This window comes from Cladophialophora bantiana, assembly GCF_000835475.1.
Source record: "Cladophialophora bantiana CBS 173.52 unplaced genomic scaffold supercont1.14, whole genome shotgun sequence".
Classification (NCBI taxonomy): Eukaryota; Fungi; Ascomycota; class Eurotiomycetes; order Chaetothyriales; family Herpotrichiellaceae; genus Cladophialophora; species Cladophialophora bantiana.
The window spans coordinates 156199-172105 of record NW_015971588.1 but is presented as its reverse complement, the minus strand read 5'-3'; the positions used below and the strand labels follow the sequence as shown (position 1 = coordinate 172105).

The window sequence follows — 15907 nt, the reverse complement described above, 5'->3', positions numbered from 1 at the left end:
CCTATGTCGTTGAGAGAATGGACCACAATCCAACAACACCTCCCCGGCCACGACCGCATTCTCAGCCGTCATTGCTTAATCCTCGTATCCGCTCCTGCACAACCTCTTCCACCCTCTGGACTCCCCAGTCCAACACCTCCTTCATTTTCCATTCCCCGGCGCCCGGACAGACCCTCACGCCTTCCCGCTCACAGCTCTCCTCGTCAAAGACGTCCCCGTCCACGTTCCCATCCTTGTACATCCACCCGTGGTACCGGATGTAGTTGGGCCAGACGATGTCCTCGACATACCCCGGCGGATCGACCCAGAATCCCTCCAGCGTGACGTAGCCGGTGCGGGCGGCCCGGCGGGAGAGGGTCTGGGGGCGCGTCGCAGGAAGGAAGAGGAGCGGATGCAGGAGCGAGTGGGTTAGGTAGTGGAGACGGTTCAATCCTGATGCCGAGTGAGGATGGTCGGACGATGAGGGCTCGGACAAGGTTGAAGAAGTCGAGGATGGTGCCCGTCGCGGGTAGAGGAGGAATCCTTCGACGATGTAGATGCGGATCTCTTTGCCTCCTCCATCGCGTTCTCCCTCCTCTCCGCCACCTGTCTTCTGGCTATCGCGTCTCCGAACAAGCTCCTCCATCCGCGTCCTTACCCTCTCTCTGTGCTCCTCGACCTCGGCACGAGAGACCCCACTGTGTCCAACGGTGTTCTGGTCCTCCTTGGACGCGCTTTCTGGTGGTAAATTTCCGTGGTCCCGTAGGTGGGTGAGCGTGTGTTCGAACAAGGAAAGGTCCAACGAGTCGATACAGTCCCAGTCCTGGAGTTCGCGGGTGCCGAATTCTTTCGACGATACTGTGACCGTCGGGATCCTTTGTACAAGTTAGCTAGGGGTTGATCATCCGAACATGGATGGTAGCTCGTGAAGAAGCCCCCAGATTTGCTCTCGAGCGTCGCCCAAGCGATACATGTCGGGAGCCATCGAGGTTCAAAGGGGCACCAGTTACATACTCTTGATCCGTTTTATAAAAGTCATCCTGGTGCAGGATGAATAGATTGACTTTCCACCCTTTGGCGTCGAGATTGAAGACGTCGCGCAACAGTCTCGCCAGCGTCGTTTTCCCGCTCGACGAAGGGCCCGAGAGGCCTACCAGGATCGCCTCGACTCCGGCGCCTGGCTTCGAGTCTTTTGACATTTGGCCCTCTTTTAACATCCTGATGTATGCTTGTTTCCGGCGTCGAGCAGACAAAGATACCATTCAAACGTCGGCCGGCTGAGACGGCAGCGATCCTGCACGCAGGAATAAGTTGGGCTGATGGCAATAAGCAGAGTCGGATTGATAAGGGAATGAAGGATTTGACATACGGGGCTACCATCAATTTTATGCATCTGTGGAAAAGGCAACAAATAGTACTCAACGTGTAGTCTCGTACTCTAATCCGTACACCACATTATTACGTTTCTCCGACTCTGCGCCCGGCTCGAGGGCCTCCTCACCAATGCAAAAGGGCCTCACTACAAGGCTGCACACCCTTTAGGGCATTCCATCATCCGGACAACCGACTCGTAGTACATCTCGAAAAGTATTAAGTAGAATTTTCCCATGGAGACATCTCAATTCTATTAGCAAGCAGCGGCGATACTTGATTGACATAACCCCTGATCCTGATCCTCAGTATCCAACCCGACGCCCACCCGCTATACCGCTATATCACTCCTCCTTGCTTGCACCGCTACCACCAGAGTCCTGCGCGCCAGTACCAATGTCCACCCACATGCACCATCTTTTCTCATCCATGTCGGTCGACTTGATTCAGGTTCAGCCTGCCGCCGCATGTCTGCATCGCACTCCTCCACTTGACGCTCGTATGCCCGTGTCGCGTTCGAGCGTGATATATCCAGAACATCGGAGGCTTGCAAGCTCAACCGAATCATCAAGATCCGTCCCTGTGACAAACATAGAACGTCGAAATAATGATACAAAATCCCGTCGAAGCTGCCCAGCCGCCCATTTTCTCCGTGTGCAAAGCCTCTTTGTCGCAAGCTCCCCAAAGAAAAAGTCGTCGCGGCCCGTCTAGACAGCAACACATCTGTTCATCGGCACATTTGGAGCCCCGTACCGCAAAGAGGCAGAGAAATTCTTTCCGGAACCCGACTTTCAACACCGACACCAAACCCCTTTGGAGACAACTCCTACGAGGGGTATATGCGATTGAAGAAAAACGAAAACAACATCTCCGGAGAATATCCATTCAAACACCGCACTGCAGTGCATCTCGATCATCTAGACAACTTAGGGCCAGTCAATGCCCACACCCTCCTGCAGAGCGGAACTGCCTCGGTATCTGCCGGCGAGGAGACCTGTGTTCAAACTCTGGATCAGTCCAAGGGACAGGTCAAACCTCACGCAGATCCCTTTTGCCTCTTGCCAAGCTTTGGACTTGGCTTGACTTTGTTGGCTCCATTCACCTCCCCCGGCGCATTTTCTTCCTCTAACTTGACGACACTCGCACGTCGCCTCTTGTTGGAAACGTTCGGACTAGTGTTCGTACTTGGGCCTTGACTACCGCTGAGATTTGACCCTTGAGCGCTCATCTGGTGCATCATGGCCACGCCTCCGGCGGTGGGATTCTGTGCAGGACTGGGGGTATGCACCGGGCCTCCCATCATTGGCGACCCTTGGGCTTGAGGAACGTTAAGGTGCCCCATTGCAGGGGAGTTCATCATATTTGGGCCGTTCATGCCAGGGTTCATCTGATTGGGAAACATCACTTGGCCATTGGCTGACCTTGCCATCTGGTTCAAACGCGTGTTGTTAGCCTGAGCCATGTTTTGGGCATTCTCTTGCGTGACTCGCAGTAACGTGTCTTTGGGAGAGATTCCCGGATGTTGCTGATAATACTCCATGAGTGGGCCCATGGCTGTCATGACCTCGGCAATCTGCCAACCTATTAGTCATTGATTGATCATTCCCAAAAAGCCACATACCTCTAAGAACTGAGAGATGTGCTGGGGGACACCCCATTCACCAACGCCCGAGCTGGGTATTACGTGCCCTGCTCCTGGTACATTTGCCTTGCCTTGTGTTCGTTTGACGTTCTTGTTCGTAATTTTGGGGCTCTGCTTCAGCTCCGGCGATGTCGGCTGTAACAACACATTTCGTGGAATGTACTCTTGCCATCCGGTCGAGCTGATGTTCAGGTGCTCAATAGTTTGAACGTCATCGAAAAGGACGCGCAACTGTCCGTTCGTTGTTACTCGGATATCATTGCCAAAAACATAGGTCAGACTCGCACTGCTACTCGTGATATGGACTCCGCCGTTGGCTGTCTTGGTTTGGGTATGTTCGAAAGATTGCAACAGGATTTGCTTAACCCCGCTTGCAAAATAGGAGTGGTAGTAGCGGGCCAGGGAAGGAAACTGGAGCTGGAAGGATTTGTCACCGCCGGATTTGTTGTTGAAAAACTGCTGCCTCAACGATCCGATCGGTGAAAAGAACCTGGTAATCAATGCTTCCCAGTAGTCCAAATCATTTGGTCGTTCCGGGTGCGCGAGAAGATCCTGATACTCGATCAGCTTCAGAATGCACTGACCACCGATCATGTCTTGTTTCGGTAGTTCAGACAGGATCATGTTGGCGGCCGCTTCTTGCTGCTGCTTCATCCGAGGCTCCTCTTCTGGCTCCGTCGTCTTAACTGGTTGGCTGGCCGGCTGGCTTTGTTGTTGGTTATTGGCGGGTTGTGGCTGTGGCGGTTGGGGTTTGGGTTGCGCTGGCTGAGCCTGGGGTTGTGAGGTCGGAGGAGGTTGCTGAGGAGGTTGTGTCTGTGGAGCGGGCGTGGGTTGCGATTGTGGAGGTTGAGTGGTTTGTTCCTGCGATCGTGACATTTGCATCTGTTGAGCCACGGCCCTCTGGTTCTGAGCAACGGCTGCCATTTGCGCCGCATGTTGTTGCGCCTGGGCTTGGGCCTGCTGCGCTCGGATCAACTGCTGCTGGTTGTGTTGATGTTGCTGCAGGGTCTGCATCTGGGGATGGTTGGGGTTCATCTGCATTTGCGGGTGCATGCCCATGCCCATCTTCATTTGCGCCAACTGTGCCTGATTAAAGCCGGGCGCATTTGGCATTCCCATGGGCATGCCTTGTGCCTGAGCTTGCGACATCTGCTGCATCATGCGCTGGCGAGCCATGAATTGCTGCTGTTGCGGCGTCATCATCCCTTGACTATAATTCATCTGCGGGTTATGCTGTTGAAAAATGGCTTGCTGAGGGTTCATATGGGCCATGGCCATGCCGTTGTGCATCGGGCCTGGGGCCGGAGTTCCAGCACCGGGCGGCATACCAGTAACCATGGGACCTTGAGTAACTTGAGGAGCAGACACCCCCGGGTGCATGGCCTGCATCATGCCAGGACCAGGTTGACCTCCCATGTGAGCAGCGCCAGGATGTTGCATTCCCATGGGATGGCCCGGAGGCAGTCCAGGATGACCCGGAGCGATGCCCGCATGATGCGGGAAACTTTGGGCCATCATCTTCAGGGGAGCTTACTGGGAATATGTCGTATCGCAAAGACCGCGTAACGGTGTAGGGCAGTGTTTCTGATTACTTCTGTTGAGTTTCTTATCCTTCTCTTTTTTTCCCACCTCCGATCCCTCTGGCCCCACTTTTTTTCGCGGAGAGACGCTGTAATTGTTCGGAACGGAGTGAAGTGTTGTCACATTTGTATGATCTGGAGGCTTCATACAATCAGATAGGTATGGGGTCGATGGGTTTCCTCCTGGCGGTCGACGCGGCGTGGATGCGTTTTGTAGAAAATCTGGTGTGGGCGATGTTTCGCCAGGCCAGGGTCGTCTTACGGGGCTGGATCAGTGTCGCGACAACGACGATAATCGAATCATCGGGCGGTGGCGGCTGTGATGGAGGCGCGCAGAGGCTTCATGACCACTTCATCCTCATATAAGGTGAGGAAGGCAAGTTAAAGCGAGTCGTCAGGCGAAGCAGATGATCCGAATGCTGCGGCCGTTGCGGTTGCGATGTTATCGGGCTGGTACACTGGGTGGTACCCGTGATCTGATGACCCCGGGCAGAAGACGACGAGAACCGGTCGGAAATCAGGAGACAGGCTCCTGGAGCAGAGTCGAGGGCGACGAGGGAGTGAAAAGAGTGACTAGACAGCGAGAGCGCCAGTTGAGACTGAAAGGCAAACACTGTCCGAGCCCGAGTGGTGAAGACTTGAAGATCAGGTTCCAAGTCGCAGGTGCAACTTCAGGATCTGCAGGTGTGCAGTTGTGCAGGTGCAGGGAGAGACACTTACAGATCACGGAAGATGCTGGGGGGGAGGAAGTGGCTTGGGGCCTTTGGGGAGAGGCGGCCGTCGGGCCCCAAGTTGAGCGACCTCCAAGAGCCCAATAACCAGCAGCTCGCCAAGCAGTCTGGCGGCCACAGTCCTTACCCGATCTAGCACTAGCGGCTCGCCGTTTCAGAAAATAAATTCAGCGCTTCTTTTTCATTTTCGCTTCTCACCTGCATTCTCTCTGTGCTCACCCTTCCAGCTTCCTCAATTCCCTTCCACGTCGTGATGAGTGATGTTGGATGATATTTGCTGACGGGCCATCTGTAGATATGGTAAGCACCTTTCCCCGGATTCTCCACCCTTCTGGTGTGTGGCTCGCAAGATGACAAAACTCCAATTCTTCTTTCTATCCTGAGTCGCCCTTGAAGAAACACTCGGACTGTCATCGCTGAACAGTCTGTTACTAGCCAGTATTTCATGTCTGACTATTGATCATCTCCGCAACATCTGTTCTTTTTTCTCGTTGTGTACTCTATCGCTAACTGGCGGTCCAGGAACGAGAAAAGAGGTTGCATGGTACATGTGAGCCATCTTCGCGAACGAGAAACTGTCAAGGTACGTCTCCTATTTTTGTCAGCCTCGCACTGCCTTTGTCCGCCCTCCTTTCCTATGATGAAAACCTTTTCCACATTCGCAGTTTCCACGCTAGCCCTGGCATATGAACCCATTTTAAGTCCAGGTGTCGTTGAGCGGCAAATCTTCCTTGGATGTCTGATTGGAACTTTTATCTGAGAGCATCTCATTGTCCATTGACCTGTCGAATCCGCGAGCTGACCGATATTGTGTGCAGGTATGCTGCGTCTTCTTCTGCTCCGATCATGCGCTGCATGCGGCCCATCGTAGTTGCGATGTGTCTGTCTGATAGACTTGTCCATTTGGAAGGAGATAAAAGAGTCGGGGAGAAGATATTGCATATGGGATACACGTGTCATGCTGTCATCGCGCAGAAGTTGCAAAGCTCAATTCTAGCCGAAAGCGGAATCCGCGCGACAAATAAATATACTCAAATGAATTCAGATTTTAAGAACCGTTCAGATTCTGGCTGTTTTACATGTTTCCCGTCCCCCTGCCATTCGCCGGTCTTGATTTCGTTTCTTCATGGGGCCTCGCGGAGCACCTTTCGCTGCTTGTGCGGCTGAGCGCGATGATCCCTGCGCTTTCTCTAGCACAGTTGCGGTCGCATTGGCCCGCTCCGGAGTCGGTTCGTTAGTCTCCTCAGCTGGAAGCTCGACATAATGTGGGGAACAGCATCTGCCAGGCTGGCGACTGTTGATCTTTCCACTTTTGAACCCCTTTCTCCGCGTGCCAAAGTCTTCACTCTGATTGGTGAAGGGCCAGACAATGAATGACTGCGGTGATCATTCTCCCTGCAGTGTCCTCAACTAATGAATGAAGTTCCTGCTTGCTCCACGACTTTGGCGCTTCTCCTCGCGTCAATAAACAGATCTTCACACTCTGCTACATCCTCAACACCAATCTCTGTTCTCCCATTGACCCTGGCAAGAATACTGCTGGGCGTCAATAACTGTAGTGCGTATCGTAGACTCACGTTCGTGCCATGCTGCGCAACCTTCTCCAGCGCCGACTCTGATATTGAAAGACCCTCGGTCTTTGCGCGGAGACGAATGATAGTCTGAACCTCGAAGGCATTGTATGGGTGTGTTGGGATGATGAGCAAGCGGGCAAGCAGGTCTGGAGGAATGCCATGCGCACAGATGATGTCTTGCGTGCCTCGAATGAGGGTGTTGCCCCGGTTTGAGGCAAGGATGACGATCGGGGAGATGGGGGATTCGAGCGCGCGGTTGAGATAAGTGAAGCATTCGATGTCGAGCATGTGGACCTGGCAAAGACCTGTCAATATCATTTCAGGGGCGTGCTGAATAGCAAAATCCTCACCTCGTCAATAAAGAGCACACCAGGAACCAGCTCCGCCACGCCCTGGTCGATGTAGCGACTCACCACCTTGTTGATCTCCGCTCTCAACTTGTCCGTAATCTCGGTCTTCTTCGGCTTCATCAGTTGGCCCATCATGCTCATAACGTCCTGGCCCCCCTGAGGTCTCGCGTTGGCAATGTCCAAATCGTGCAGCGTCACGTCTTGCACGACCTCCTTCTTCTTATGCACTTCTCCCTTCGGAACGGGCACGTACTCTTCCGCCTCGAGATCGAATTCCGTCGCGTAGGCGTCTGAGCGGCCCACCCGCTTGCATGCCCCCGTGTTGGCTTCTATGTAGATCACATCGCCGACCGTCACTCGTTCCTTTTGAATGGCTTCATATATGCTGGGGTCGAGGCGAAGTTTTTTGGTCCCTCTGGCGGATTTCAGGGTGATGATCAGGTGGGAGATGGTGCGCCCAAAGCCGCCGAGTGGATTCTCTGCCTCTTCGGGGAGGAGTTCGGTCACTTCGCCTTCGTAAACTTCCTTCGTTTCGCGTACACGGAGACCTGTCGTGGTCAGTGAATGAGCAGTCGACTGTGCGCATAGAGATTTTCAGCCTACCGATTGCTCTTCTGAAGTTCTCCATCAACGCCTCAGTCTTCTTGACCTCTGTAGAGTAGACTTCGCTGCCGACAATAGGACAAAAAGGCACTTTTGTTCCCAGCTCTTGCGATACTGCCAACGCCAAAGCTGTCTTGCCTGTACCAGGTCCTCCCGCTAACAGTACAGCTCTTCCAGACATCTTTTTGGCTTTGATGAGGTCTACAACCACTCCGCACGCCTACTAGACGTCAGAAGAATGAACATTTTCATTTGCACAAGATGCATATACCTCACGGGCAGCAGCTTGCCCGACAAATCCATTGCCCGAAGGTTCAGCGGTGCCGTCTGATCGCAAGCCCAATCCCTTGATGTGTGTATGCGCCGCGGTTCTGTTTTCGCGTGCATTGCCCTTGACCTCGCTGATGTTGACCATTATCACTAAATTGATCGAAAGGCGGCCAAAAGGAAGGAAAAGTTAGTCGCGTGGTGCTGAGAAGATGTGAGAGAGGGCGACTGGGGTGTCGGTGGTTAAACGGTAGCTGTCGCGGTCACGGTTAGAAATTTAATTAATAGGATTGAACCACGCTAAAAACCACCCAAGTTGAACATTTCAATTGGTATTCATATTTTCATACTCCGTCCACCAGCAACACCAGCCCGCGCGGACAACCACACGCGGGTATTTCCCCCCCCTTTCTGGCCCTTCCTTCTCCTTCCTTTTCTCAACCTCCCTTCATTTTGGACCCGGTGGTGTCAACCTTCACGATGGCGGCGCCCACGACTATCACGAAGCTCCCCGAGGTGCTCCGCAGCCCTACCTCTCTGCAATATCTTTCATACAGACAGCCGGTCAAACACTCCAGCCCATACTTCAAACCCAGATTCACCTTTAAGTTCGAAGACAGGAAACATACGTTGCTGGACATTTACCGCTTGCGACATACGGACCCCTTGATGCCGCCCTACCCCTACGGCGAGAATAAACATTTTCCTGAAGCAAATTTCGGTCTCTATGGTGGTGCCACAGTACAATCTGGAAGTAAGATTTCCAAGGGCAGAAACAAGGGAAAGTCCTTGCGACATTGGTTCCCCAATGTCCGGGTCGAGACTGTCAGGAGTGAAGCTTTGAACAGAGACCTCAAGATCCCCATCACTGCTCGAGTCATGAGGACTATCAACAAATGTGGCGGAATAGATCAATATGTCACTGGAATGAAGCCTGCCCGAATTAAGGAGCTGGGGATGTTGGGCTGGAAGCTTCGATGGCTGGTCATGACATCCCCAAAATATCGTTCAGAGCATGCTAAACAATTGCAAAAATTCAACCTTCCCAAACATTACTCCCTATCGGGCTCCTTCGAGGACGCGTGGAACGATGAGGAGGTCAGGGCAAAAATGATTGAGCAGCAAGAAGCGGCGTGGAGCGAACTTCGAGAGGCGGCGGACCGATTTGAAAAGCATGTCCAGAGGAACTGGATCGAGAGCGGAGAGAAAGAGACTTACCGGATTCCGAAACTGGAGACGCTCAATCGCAGCAGCCCGCTCTCTCTAGGCCTGCCACAGCATCTAGAAGAACCGGATGTTGTTGACAAAAAGTACAGACACCTCAGGACTTTCAAAAAGCCTGTGGGAGACTATGTGCAGGCAGTCTCAACAGAAGCTACCGCTGTTGAAGATAGCGGCCCAGCAACCAAGCGCAACCAGGAGGCAATGGCATATGCTGAAAACAGCTCAGGAGACATTGAACATCATACGGAAGCGATCACAACGAACGCGAAATCTCAAAAGCTTGAAGAAAAGCCTTGAGAAGAGCAAACATCAGCTACTGGGTCTCAGATTGAAGCGGCGAGAAATGACATGCAAATAACAGATCCCAGGGAGTTGAAGACAACCATGGAACGCGACAGATCAGGCAGCAAATGAAAGCTCCCACGATTCGCTCACACGGAATTTGGAGGACCAATACGGCGAATGCCGACTAGCACAAGGCCGACCGACAGCTACATGGGATCAAAGAGGAAAGACGACGGCCTCAGCCCTCGGTCTTCATCCTCCATCCTTGGGAATGATTGAAAGCAGTCCATTAGAAATAAAGCCCGATGAGAGGCCCATTGCCAGAGGGTGTGGAATGGCATCAGTCATAGCGCAGCAATTGGTATGGCTGAGACAACCTTTTAGTCGACTGGGACTGAAGTAGATCATTGTAAAGGGGCCTTTCTGTGTACCCAATGCAGATTGCCCACAGACAAAGGAAGACAAATGTTGAGCAGTATTGTACTATACAGTTAGATCATATTAGTAAAAGAGCACGCTGCTTGGAGAAATCTGAACGAGATATATATTCACCTCCTATCGGCGAGTACTCCGCAAGCTTTAAGACTTTGCTTGTTGATCTGGGCCGTGCCATGCCGCCGCGCTTTCCTGTTGACGGCGACCCGTTGACTCTCCACGACGATGACAGGATCAAATCTCCGTGTCATATACCGATCTTTCGCTCCTTAATACTTATAGATCGTTTCCCCGCTCACAAGCAACCATTTCCAGCGGTCGTTTTCCCACCAGCGCCGCCCACGGGCACTTGTCCCTTGGCCTCCAATTCCTTCCACCTCGCAAACAGCTTCCTGAAAGCGAGGGGATCCTGTGCCCCTGACACCTCCCACATATCATTAATCTCATAGAAGGGCACACCGGAGATTCCCTTCTTATGGGCCTCCTCAGCTTCTTTGTCGACCAATTCCCCATCCCTGCCAGAGGTCAAGTACTCAGTGATTTCCTCCTTGGTTCCCAATCCAGCTTCCAAACCGACCTCGACGAGGGTGTCGAGAGTGGTGATATCAACCTCCTGCTCAAAATAGCGTCTCCAAAGACCCAACATAACCGTATTCTGGGATTCCTCGCCTCCTTTGACCTGTGCCCAATGGACAAGCCTATGTCCGTTTCTCGAGGGACCTGTCATCCCACCGAATTTAAAATCCAAACCTTCACTGCGCGCGGTTTGGCTCATCATGGCTTCAATCTGCTTCGCGCGGTCGGGCCCAAATTTGGCTGCGTACATTTCGCGCCTTGGACGCGATGGCGCCGGGAAAGGTGGCGGGGCTGGACCACTACCTGCGGTCAGCTGGGGTGGCGGATTTAGATAAAATGGAAAGTATTTTAAGTGAAAGGTGTCGTCGGGATACGTCTTTTTATGTTCAGTGATGGCCCGCAAGAGCCGAGAAAAGCCGATATAGCACCATGGACAGTTGAGGTCGCTGGTGACGTTGATATTGTAGTTTGTCATTTTTAGGAAGTGTTGCCGTATGGGAGCAAAGGACATGGGCTGGTGGTGAGGCTCGGATGTGACCTGGAAGATCATCGAGTCTGACAGCGGGAGGTTCGTGTATTAAAGCAGAGGTTGGATTTGTCAGCCACTTGAGCGCCCGGCTTGTCTTTCCCGATAGTCCACGGCGAGTTCCTTGAGAGATGTTCCCAGGGGGAGCGGACGTATCTCTTTTGCCTGCTTCATGACCTCGCTCTTCTTTATCTCCTCCATCAAAGTCTACCACTCCTGTTGGACGATCAACCTCGAGGCCATGAGGTTTCGGTGAAAAGTGGGAAGCTTTATGTCAGGGGTGTGTAGTGAGCTGTCCCGAATAGTCGAACGAGGTACGATGGCTGCCACTTGTTTCCGTTATTTGGTCTGGTAGTTCCATAGATGAGTAAGACCCTAAAACGCAGCCTTGCCAGATGTATCCCAGGTATCGAGAGGGCTGGGCCCCTTGATTAGGCTGCAGTGGATTGATAGTTCAGCCTTCCCGGAAAAATTGAACGTCTGACAATATCCTTGTGGGGGGTCTTGAGGGCCCAATATTGTCCAATATTCGTAGAACTTCTGTCAGACAAAAAAACTAGGCCCTCCAACTAAATCGTTATTTCCATCCACCTCGCCAGGAATTACTCTCCTGTCATCAACTAGTCACGAAGGCCTGGCGAGCTGGGTTGCACCTCAATATGATGTCCAAGTCATATCCACATTCACTTTCCAATCAAATTCATGAAGACGATGAAGATCAACCTTTTGACAATGATCAGTTCTTCGTCGGCCCTTCGAGCACCGATAGTTGCTTTGCAACTGAAGACTCACACGCAGTTCTACCCCTTGAGCTGAATCTCCAGGTACACTCACTCACTCACGTCTACACCTTACTCCGGTTAGCATTGAGCTGACGCTACGCATAAGTGTCAGAATGGTATGACGGGATCTCTATTCACCACCCAAGCTCCAGATTCGATTTGCAACCCAACTGAACAATTTCGTTCGGAGTCACCGACATTGGTGGAGGATTATATCGCGCTTGGATCTATCCGACTTGTCAGATACCCTGAATCAGGTCTCAATGGCGGTTGGCGAATGGTTGGCTCCGACGGAGAAGCCACGCACCAGCATCCTCTGTTGACACTAGGGGAGAAACGGTCATGGATCAAAACTTCTTTTCTTCAACATACCAGAAACCCGGATTCCGCATCCTTGAGAGTCTACGCACTACCAGAAGATGTCAAGCGAAGTACTCGGGGCTCGATCAAGGATCTTAGAAAGGTCTTGAAATTCATCACCAGCTTCATCGACATTTCTCTCGAGGCTTGGGATGGCAATTACGACCCGGCGTCGCCTTTGAAAACCTATAGGGAACCAGATGTCTCTCAGGAGGAATCTCTCTTTTACATCTTCAACACTCTATCCTCTCCTCAGACTTGCCTCGACGATGCAGGTTCTTGTGCCCACAATCAGCACTCAATGCGGGATGTCTTTGAAGACAACATTGGCGGTCTCAAAACTTCATTGTATCCGTACCAAAAGCGGTCGGTGGTCACCATGCTCCGAAGGGAGGTAAATCCTTCTAAATCTCTCGACCCCCGAAAGCAGAGTTTTCGAGATCTCAATGGCACAGAGTTCTATCTCGACCTCCATGAAGGTGTCCTTCTCCGTCACCCTCATCTCTATAGTCAATGTCGCGGTGGCATTCTCGCCGAAACTATGGGCTACGGCAAGACACTGATATGCATTGCTTTGATCCTGGCAACCAGGGGACATTATCCTACAATTCCAGAGGGTAGATTGAACGTCACTTCTTGGAAGCTTAATGAACGGACACCAAGCTTGCTTGACCTGGCCGCAAAGACGATCAAAAAAATCGGCGTGCCCTGGAAAACTCATTTTTCGAATCTCCGAAAGGAGGGATACCACTTTGATCGGTGCGCTGAAGCTCTGGCGAAGTACAATGGCGAGTATGCCGAGCCCATCTTCCATCCGACTACGCCGAACCGAAGAGGTAAGCAAAGAGAAGATACACGAGTGTTGCGCCCTGCATGTTCGACGTTGGTGATTGTTCCGCCCAATCTTCTCGTTCAATGGCAACATGAGATAAAAAAGCACACTCAAGCAGATGCACTTGATTTGTTGGTCTTGGACTCTACAACGAAAGAAATACCACATTGGAAGGAGTTGATGAAATATGACATTGTTCTGATGACTAAAGTACGTTTTGAGCAAGAATACAGGGATGATGATCTCAACCAAGGTAGACGCTTCAAGGGTCAGGAGAAATTTCGGTCTCAGCTGACCGAAGTGCGATGGCTGCGGGTAATCTGCGACGAGGGACATAGCTTCGCAGGCTCCAGCTATCGAACACATGCAATGACGATGCTGGACAAGATGTCCATTGAACGCCGTTGGATAGTCTCCGGCACACCGTCTCACTCGCTTCACGGGGTCGAGGTCAATCTTGCGCTCAACGAAACCAACAGGGACACGGAGACTTTTCGGAAACACTCCATCGAAATGGCACTAGAACGAAGAAAAGCTAGGGATTCTGAGACCGAAGAGCTCAAAGATATGGAACGGTTACGCGCCATCGTTGTCAGATTTCTCAAGGTGCAACCCTGGGCAAACCAGAAAGGCGCCGACCATGCCGATTGGAAAAGATATCTGTCTACTTTCGATACCTTTGGCAAGCGTCGTTCCGCACCAGCACTGCGAGTGATTCTGCAGTCGCTCATCATCCGCCATCGGATTGAGGACATTGACTTCGATCTTGTCCTTCCTCCTTTGCACAACACCACAGTCTATCTTGAGCCGAGCTACTACGACAAGCTCAGCATGAACCTTTTCAGGCTGGTCCTGACTTCCAATGCTGTGACTTCGGAGAGGGTAGACGAGGATTATATGTTCCATCCAAAAAACCGCAAATCCCTCGATGAACTGATTAGCAATCTCCGCCGATCCAGCTTCCACTGGGTCGGATTTACCGAGACCGAAGTAACTGAGACCTTAAAAGTCTGTAACAAATACTTGGACGAACACCTTGATCTAATCTCTGACGAAGACGGTGCACTTCTCACGGAGGCAAAAATCAACGGCGAACGAGCCTTGGGTGACTCAGGTTGGTGCGCTTTCTCCTTCTACCATGAGATGGGCGTTTATATTGAAGACTTCCCCGAAGAGGCTGCGGCAGCCTGGGCGTTAAATGGGGAGAATTCGGACCCCCTCCTCCTCGGAACCGTCGAAGCTCGAGAAGCACAGCAGCATGTTCTGCACAATAGAGATTCTGATGACCCCGGAATGGGACTTATTGGGGCGGGACTTCGAGCAATGTCTGCAGCACGAAAACGAGCCATGGAAGAACAAGATGCCAGAGCCAAGGTCCACTCTAGTGCAAACGGAAAGAAGCTTCTCACAGCAGGCACAACAGAAGAACCTAAGGTCAAAAATCAATCCGCTACCTCGTCACCTGTCCGCTCTTCGACAAGCGATGTTGCGCCGGGCCTTCCCCTTTCACCACAAAAGCGACTTTTCCCGACAAACAATCGCGTCCTTCCAGCGTCATTGGCTAAATCGCGAATCATCGGGTTTACCTCCGCAAAGCTCAACTACCTTTGCACACGTATCTTAACACTACAGCTAACTGAGAAGATCATTATCTTCTACGACTCGAACAACATAGCCTTCTGGATCGCCGAAGCCCTTGAACTGCTGTCCGTCAAATTCTTGATATATGCAAACACACTCTCGGTGACGCGCCGAGCAGTATATCTTGCTACTTTCAACCAGTCGGAAGTGTTCCGGGTTCTCCTCATGGATCTTAAACAAGCCTCTCATGGTCTCCATGTGGCAGCCGCCAGCCGCATCTTCATTGTGTCTCCCATCTGGCAGCCCGACGTTGAATCGCAAGCTATCAAGCGTGCGCACCGAATCGGCCAGACACGTCCTGTTTATGTCGAGACACTGGTTTTGAAAGGCACTCTGGAGGAGAAAATTCTCAAGCGACGTCGACAAATGAGTAACTCCGAGCTCGTCAAGGCGGAGAAAAGCCTCCTGGATGATGGAATGATGAACGGGATCATTCGAGGAGAAGGCTTTTTGCGTGTTGAAGACGGCGAGAAAGAGCAGATGAGAGGGGGTCGGCTAGACAAGCCTGTCCCACTGTTTGCGAGAGGCGATGGCCCTTTCAGCAGTGACGATAAGGGGGACAGTGACTTGATCCTAAGTTTGGAGGACGAGCGCACTGCGAAGAGGAGGAAAATGCATAAAAACAAGGAAAAGGCCAAGGGGAAAGGTAAAGCGGTGACTTTCGGAGCGAACGAGGTGTTCCACTCGTCGCCAGGATTTGCGCCTGATATTTCCCCGCCGGCCACAGAAGCCCATACCTCGATATTTGGCACTGGGCTGCAGCAGCAGAAAGCAAAGACAAAAGAAGAGCGTGTGACTCGTCGTGGATGTGCTGTCGACTTCTGCGTCCGGGGTTGACGCCTGTGCTTCTTGAAATTGGGTGCTGGAATTGATCTTACATGACAAGTGCGAAAAACTCACCAGGCGCTGGTTTGTTATTGGGATATTGCTTTCTGATACAAAATGTTGCGAACTTGGACGGCCTGTTTGAATCTGGGACGGTTTGCTGTTATACAATTGGGGGCTTTGGATGTGCCTGGTCACTGGATGAACATGATGAAGAGACGCGGACTTTATCATGAGAGAAAATGAACCACAGAGAGCTAGTTAAGTATCTACCATGTATCATGATGGTCTGAAATTAACGCAGACATTTGCCAACCTCGTATA

General features: G+C 51.9%; 6 protein-coding genes across 6 annotated transcripts; 2 read left to right on the top strand and 4 right to left on the bottom strand.

Moving 5' to 3' along the window:
• Positions 1 to 61: 61 nt before the first annotated feature.
• On the bottom strand, positions 62 to 1196 carry Z519_08856 (uncharacterized protein; the record flags this gene model as incomplete). The annotated part of the gene is made up of 2 exons (XM_016766583.1): positions 62 to 854; positions 994 to 1196. 2 exons carry the CDS (start codon positions 1194 to 1196, stop codon positions 62 to 64), a joined length of 996 nt encoding a protein of 331 aa, XP_016616881.1.
• Positions 1197 to 2386: 1190 nt separating this feature from the next.
• On the bottom strand, positions 2387 to 4510 carry Z519_08855 (uncharacterized protein; the record flags this gene model as incomplete). Its single annotated transcript, XM_016766582.1, has 2 exons — positions 2387 to 2923; positions 2972 to 4510. The coding sequence occupies 2 exons, from the start codon at positions 4508 to 4510 to the stop codon at positions 2387 to 2389; spliced, it is 2076 nt and encodes a 691-aa protein (XP_016616880.1).
• A 2199-nt stretch (positions 4511 to 6709) lies between these two features.
• On the bottom strand, positions 6710 to 8245 carry Z519_08854 (RuvB-like helicase 1; the record flags this gene model as incomplete). The annotated part of the gene is made up of 4 exons (XM_016766581.1): positions 6710 to 7171; positions 7228 to 7775; positions 7831 to 8050; positions 8102 to 8245. The coding sequence occupies 4 exons, from the start codon at positions 8243 to 8245 to the stop codon at positions 6710 to 6712; spliced, it is 1374 nt and encodes a 457-aa protein (XP_016616879.1).
• A 332-nt stretch (positions 8246 to 8577) lies between these two features.
• Z519_08853 (uncharacterized protein) lies at positions 8578 to 9618 on the top strand (the record flags this gene model as incomplete). Its single annotated transcript, XM_016766580.1, has 1 exon — positions 8578 to 9618. One exon carries the CDS (start codon positions 8578 to 8580, stop codon positions 9616 to 9618), a length of 1041 nt encoding a protein of 346 aa, XP_016616878.1.
• Positions 9619 to 10336: 718 nt separating this feature from the next.
• Z519_08852 (uncharacterized protein) lies at positions 10337 to 11092 on the bottom strand (the record flags this gene model as incomplete). Its single annotated transcript, XM_016766579.1, has 1 exon — positions 10337 to 11092. One exon carries the CDS (start codon positions 11090 to 11092, stop codon positions 10337 to 10339), a length of 756 nt encoding a protein of 251 aa, XP_016616877.1.
• Positions 11093 to 12043: 951 nt separating this feature from the next.
• Positions 12044 to 15595, top strand: Z519_08851 (uncharacterized protein; the record flags this gene model as incomplete). Its single annotated transcript, XM_016766578.1, has 1 exon — positions 12044 to 15595. One exon carries the CDS (start codon positions 12044 to 12046, stop codon positions 15593 to 15595), a length of 3552 nt encoding a protein of 1183 aa, XP_016616876.1.
• Positions 15596 to 15907: the final 312 nt, after the last annotated feature.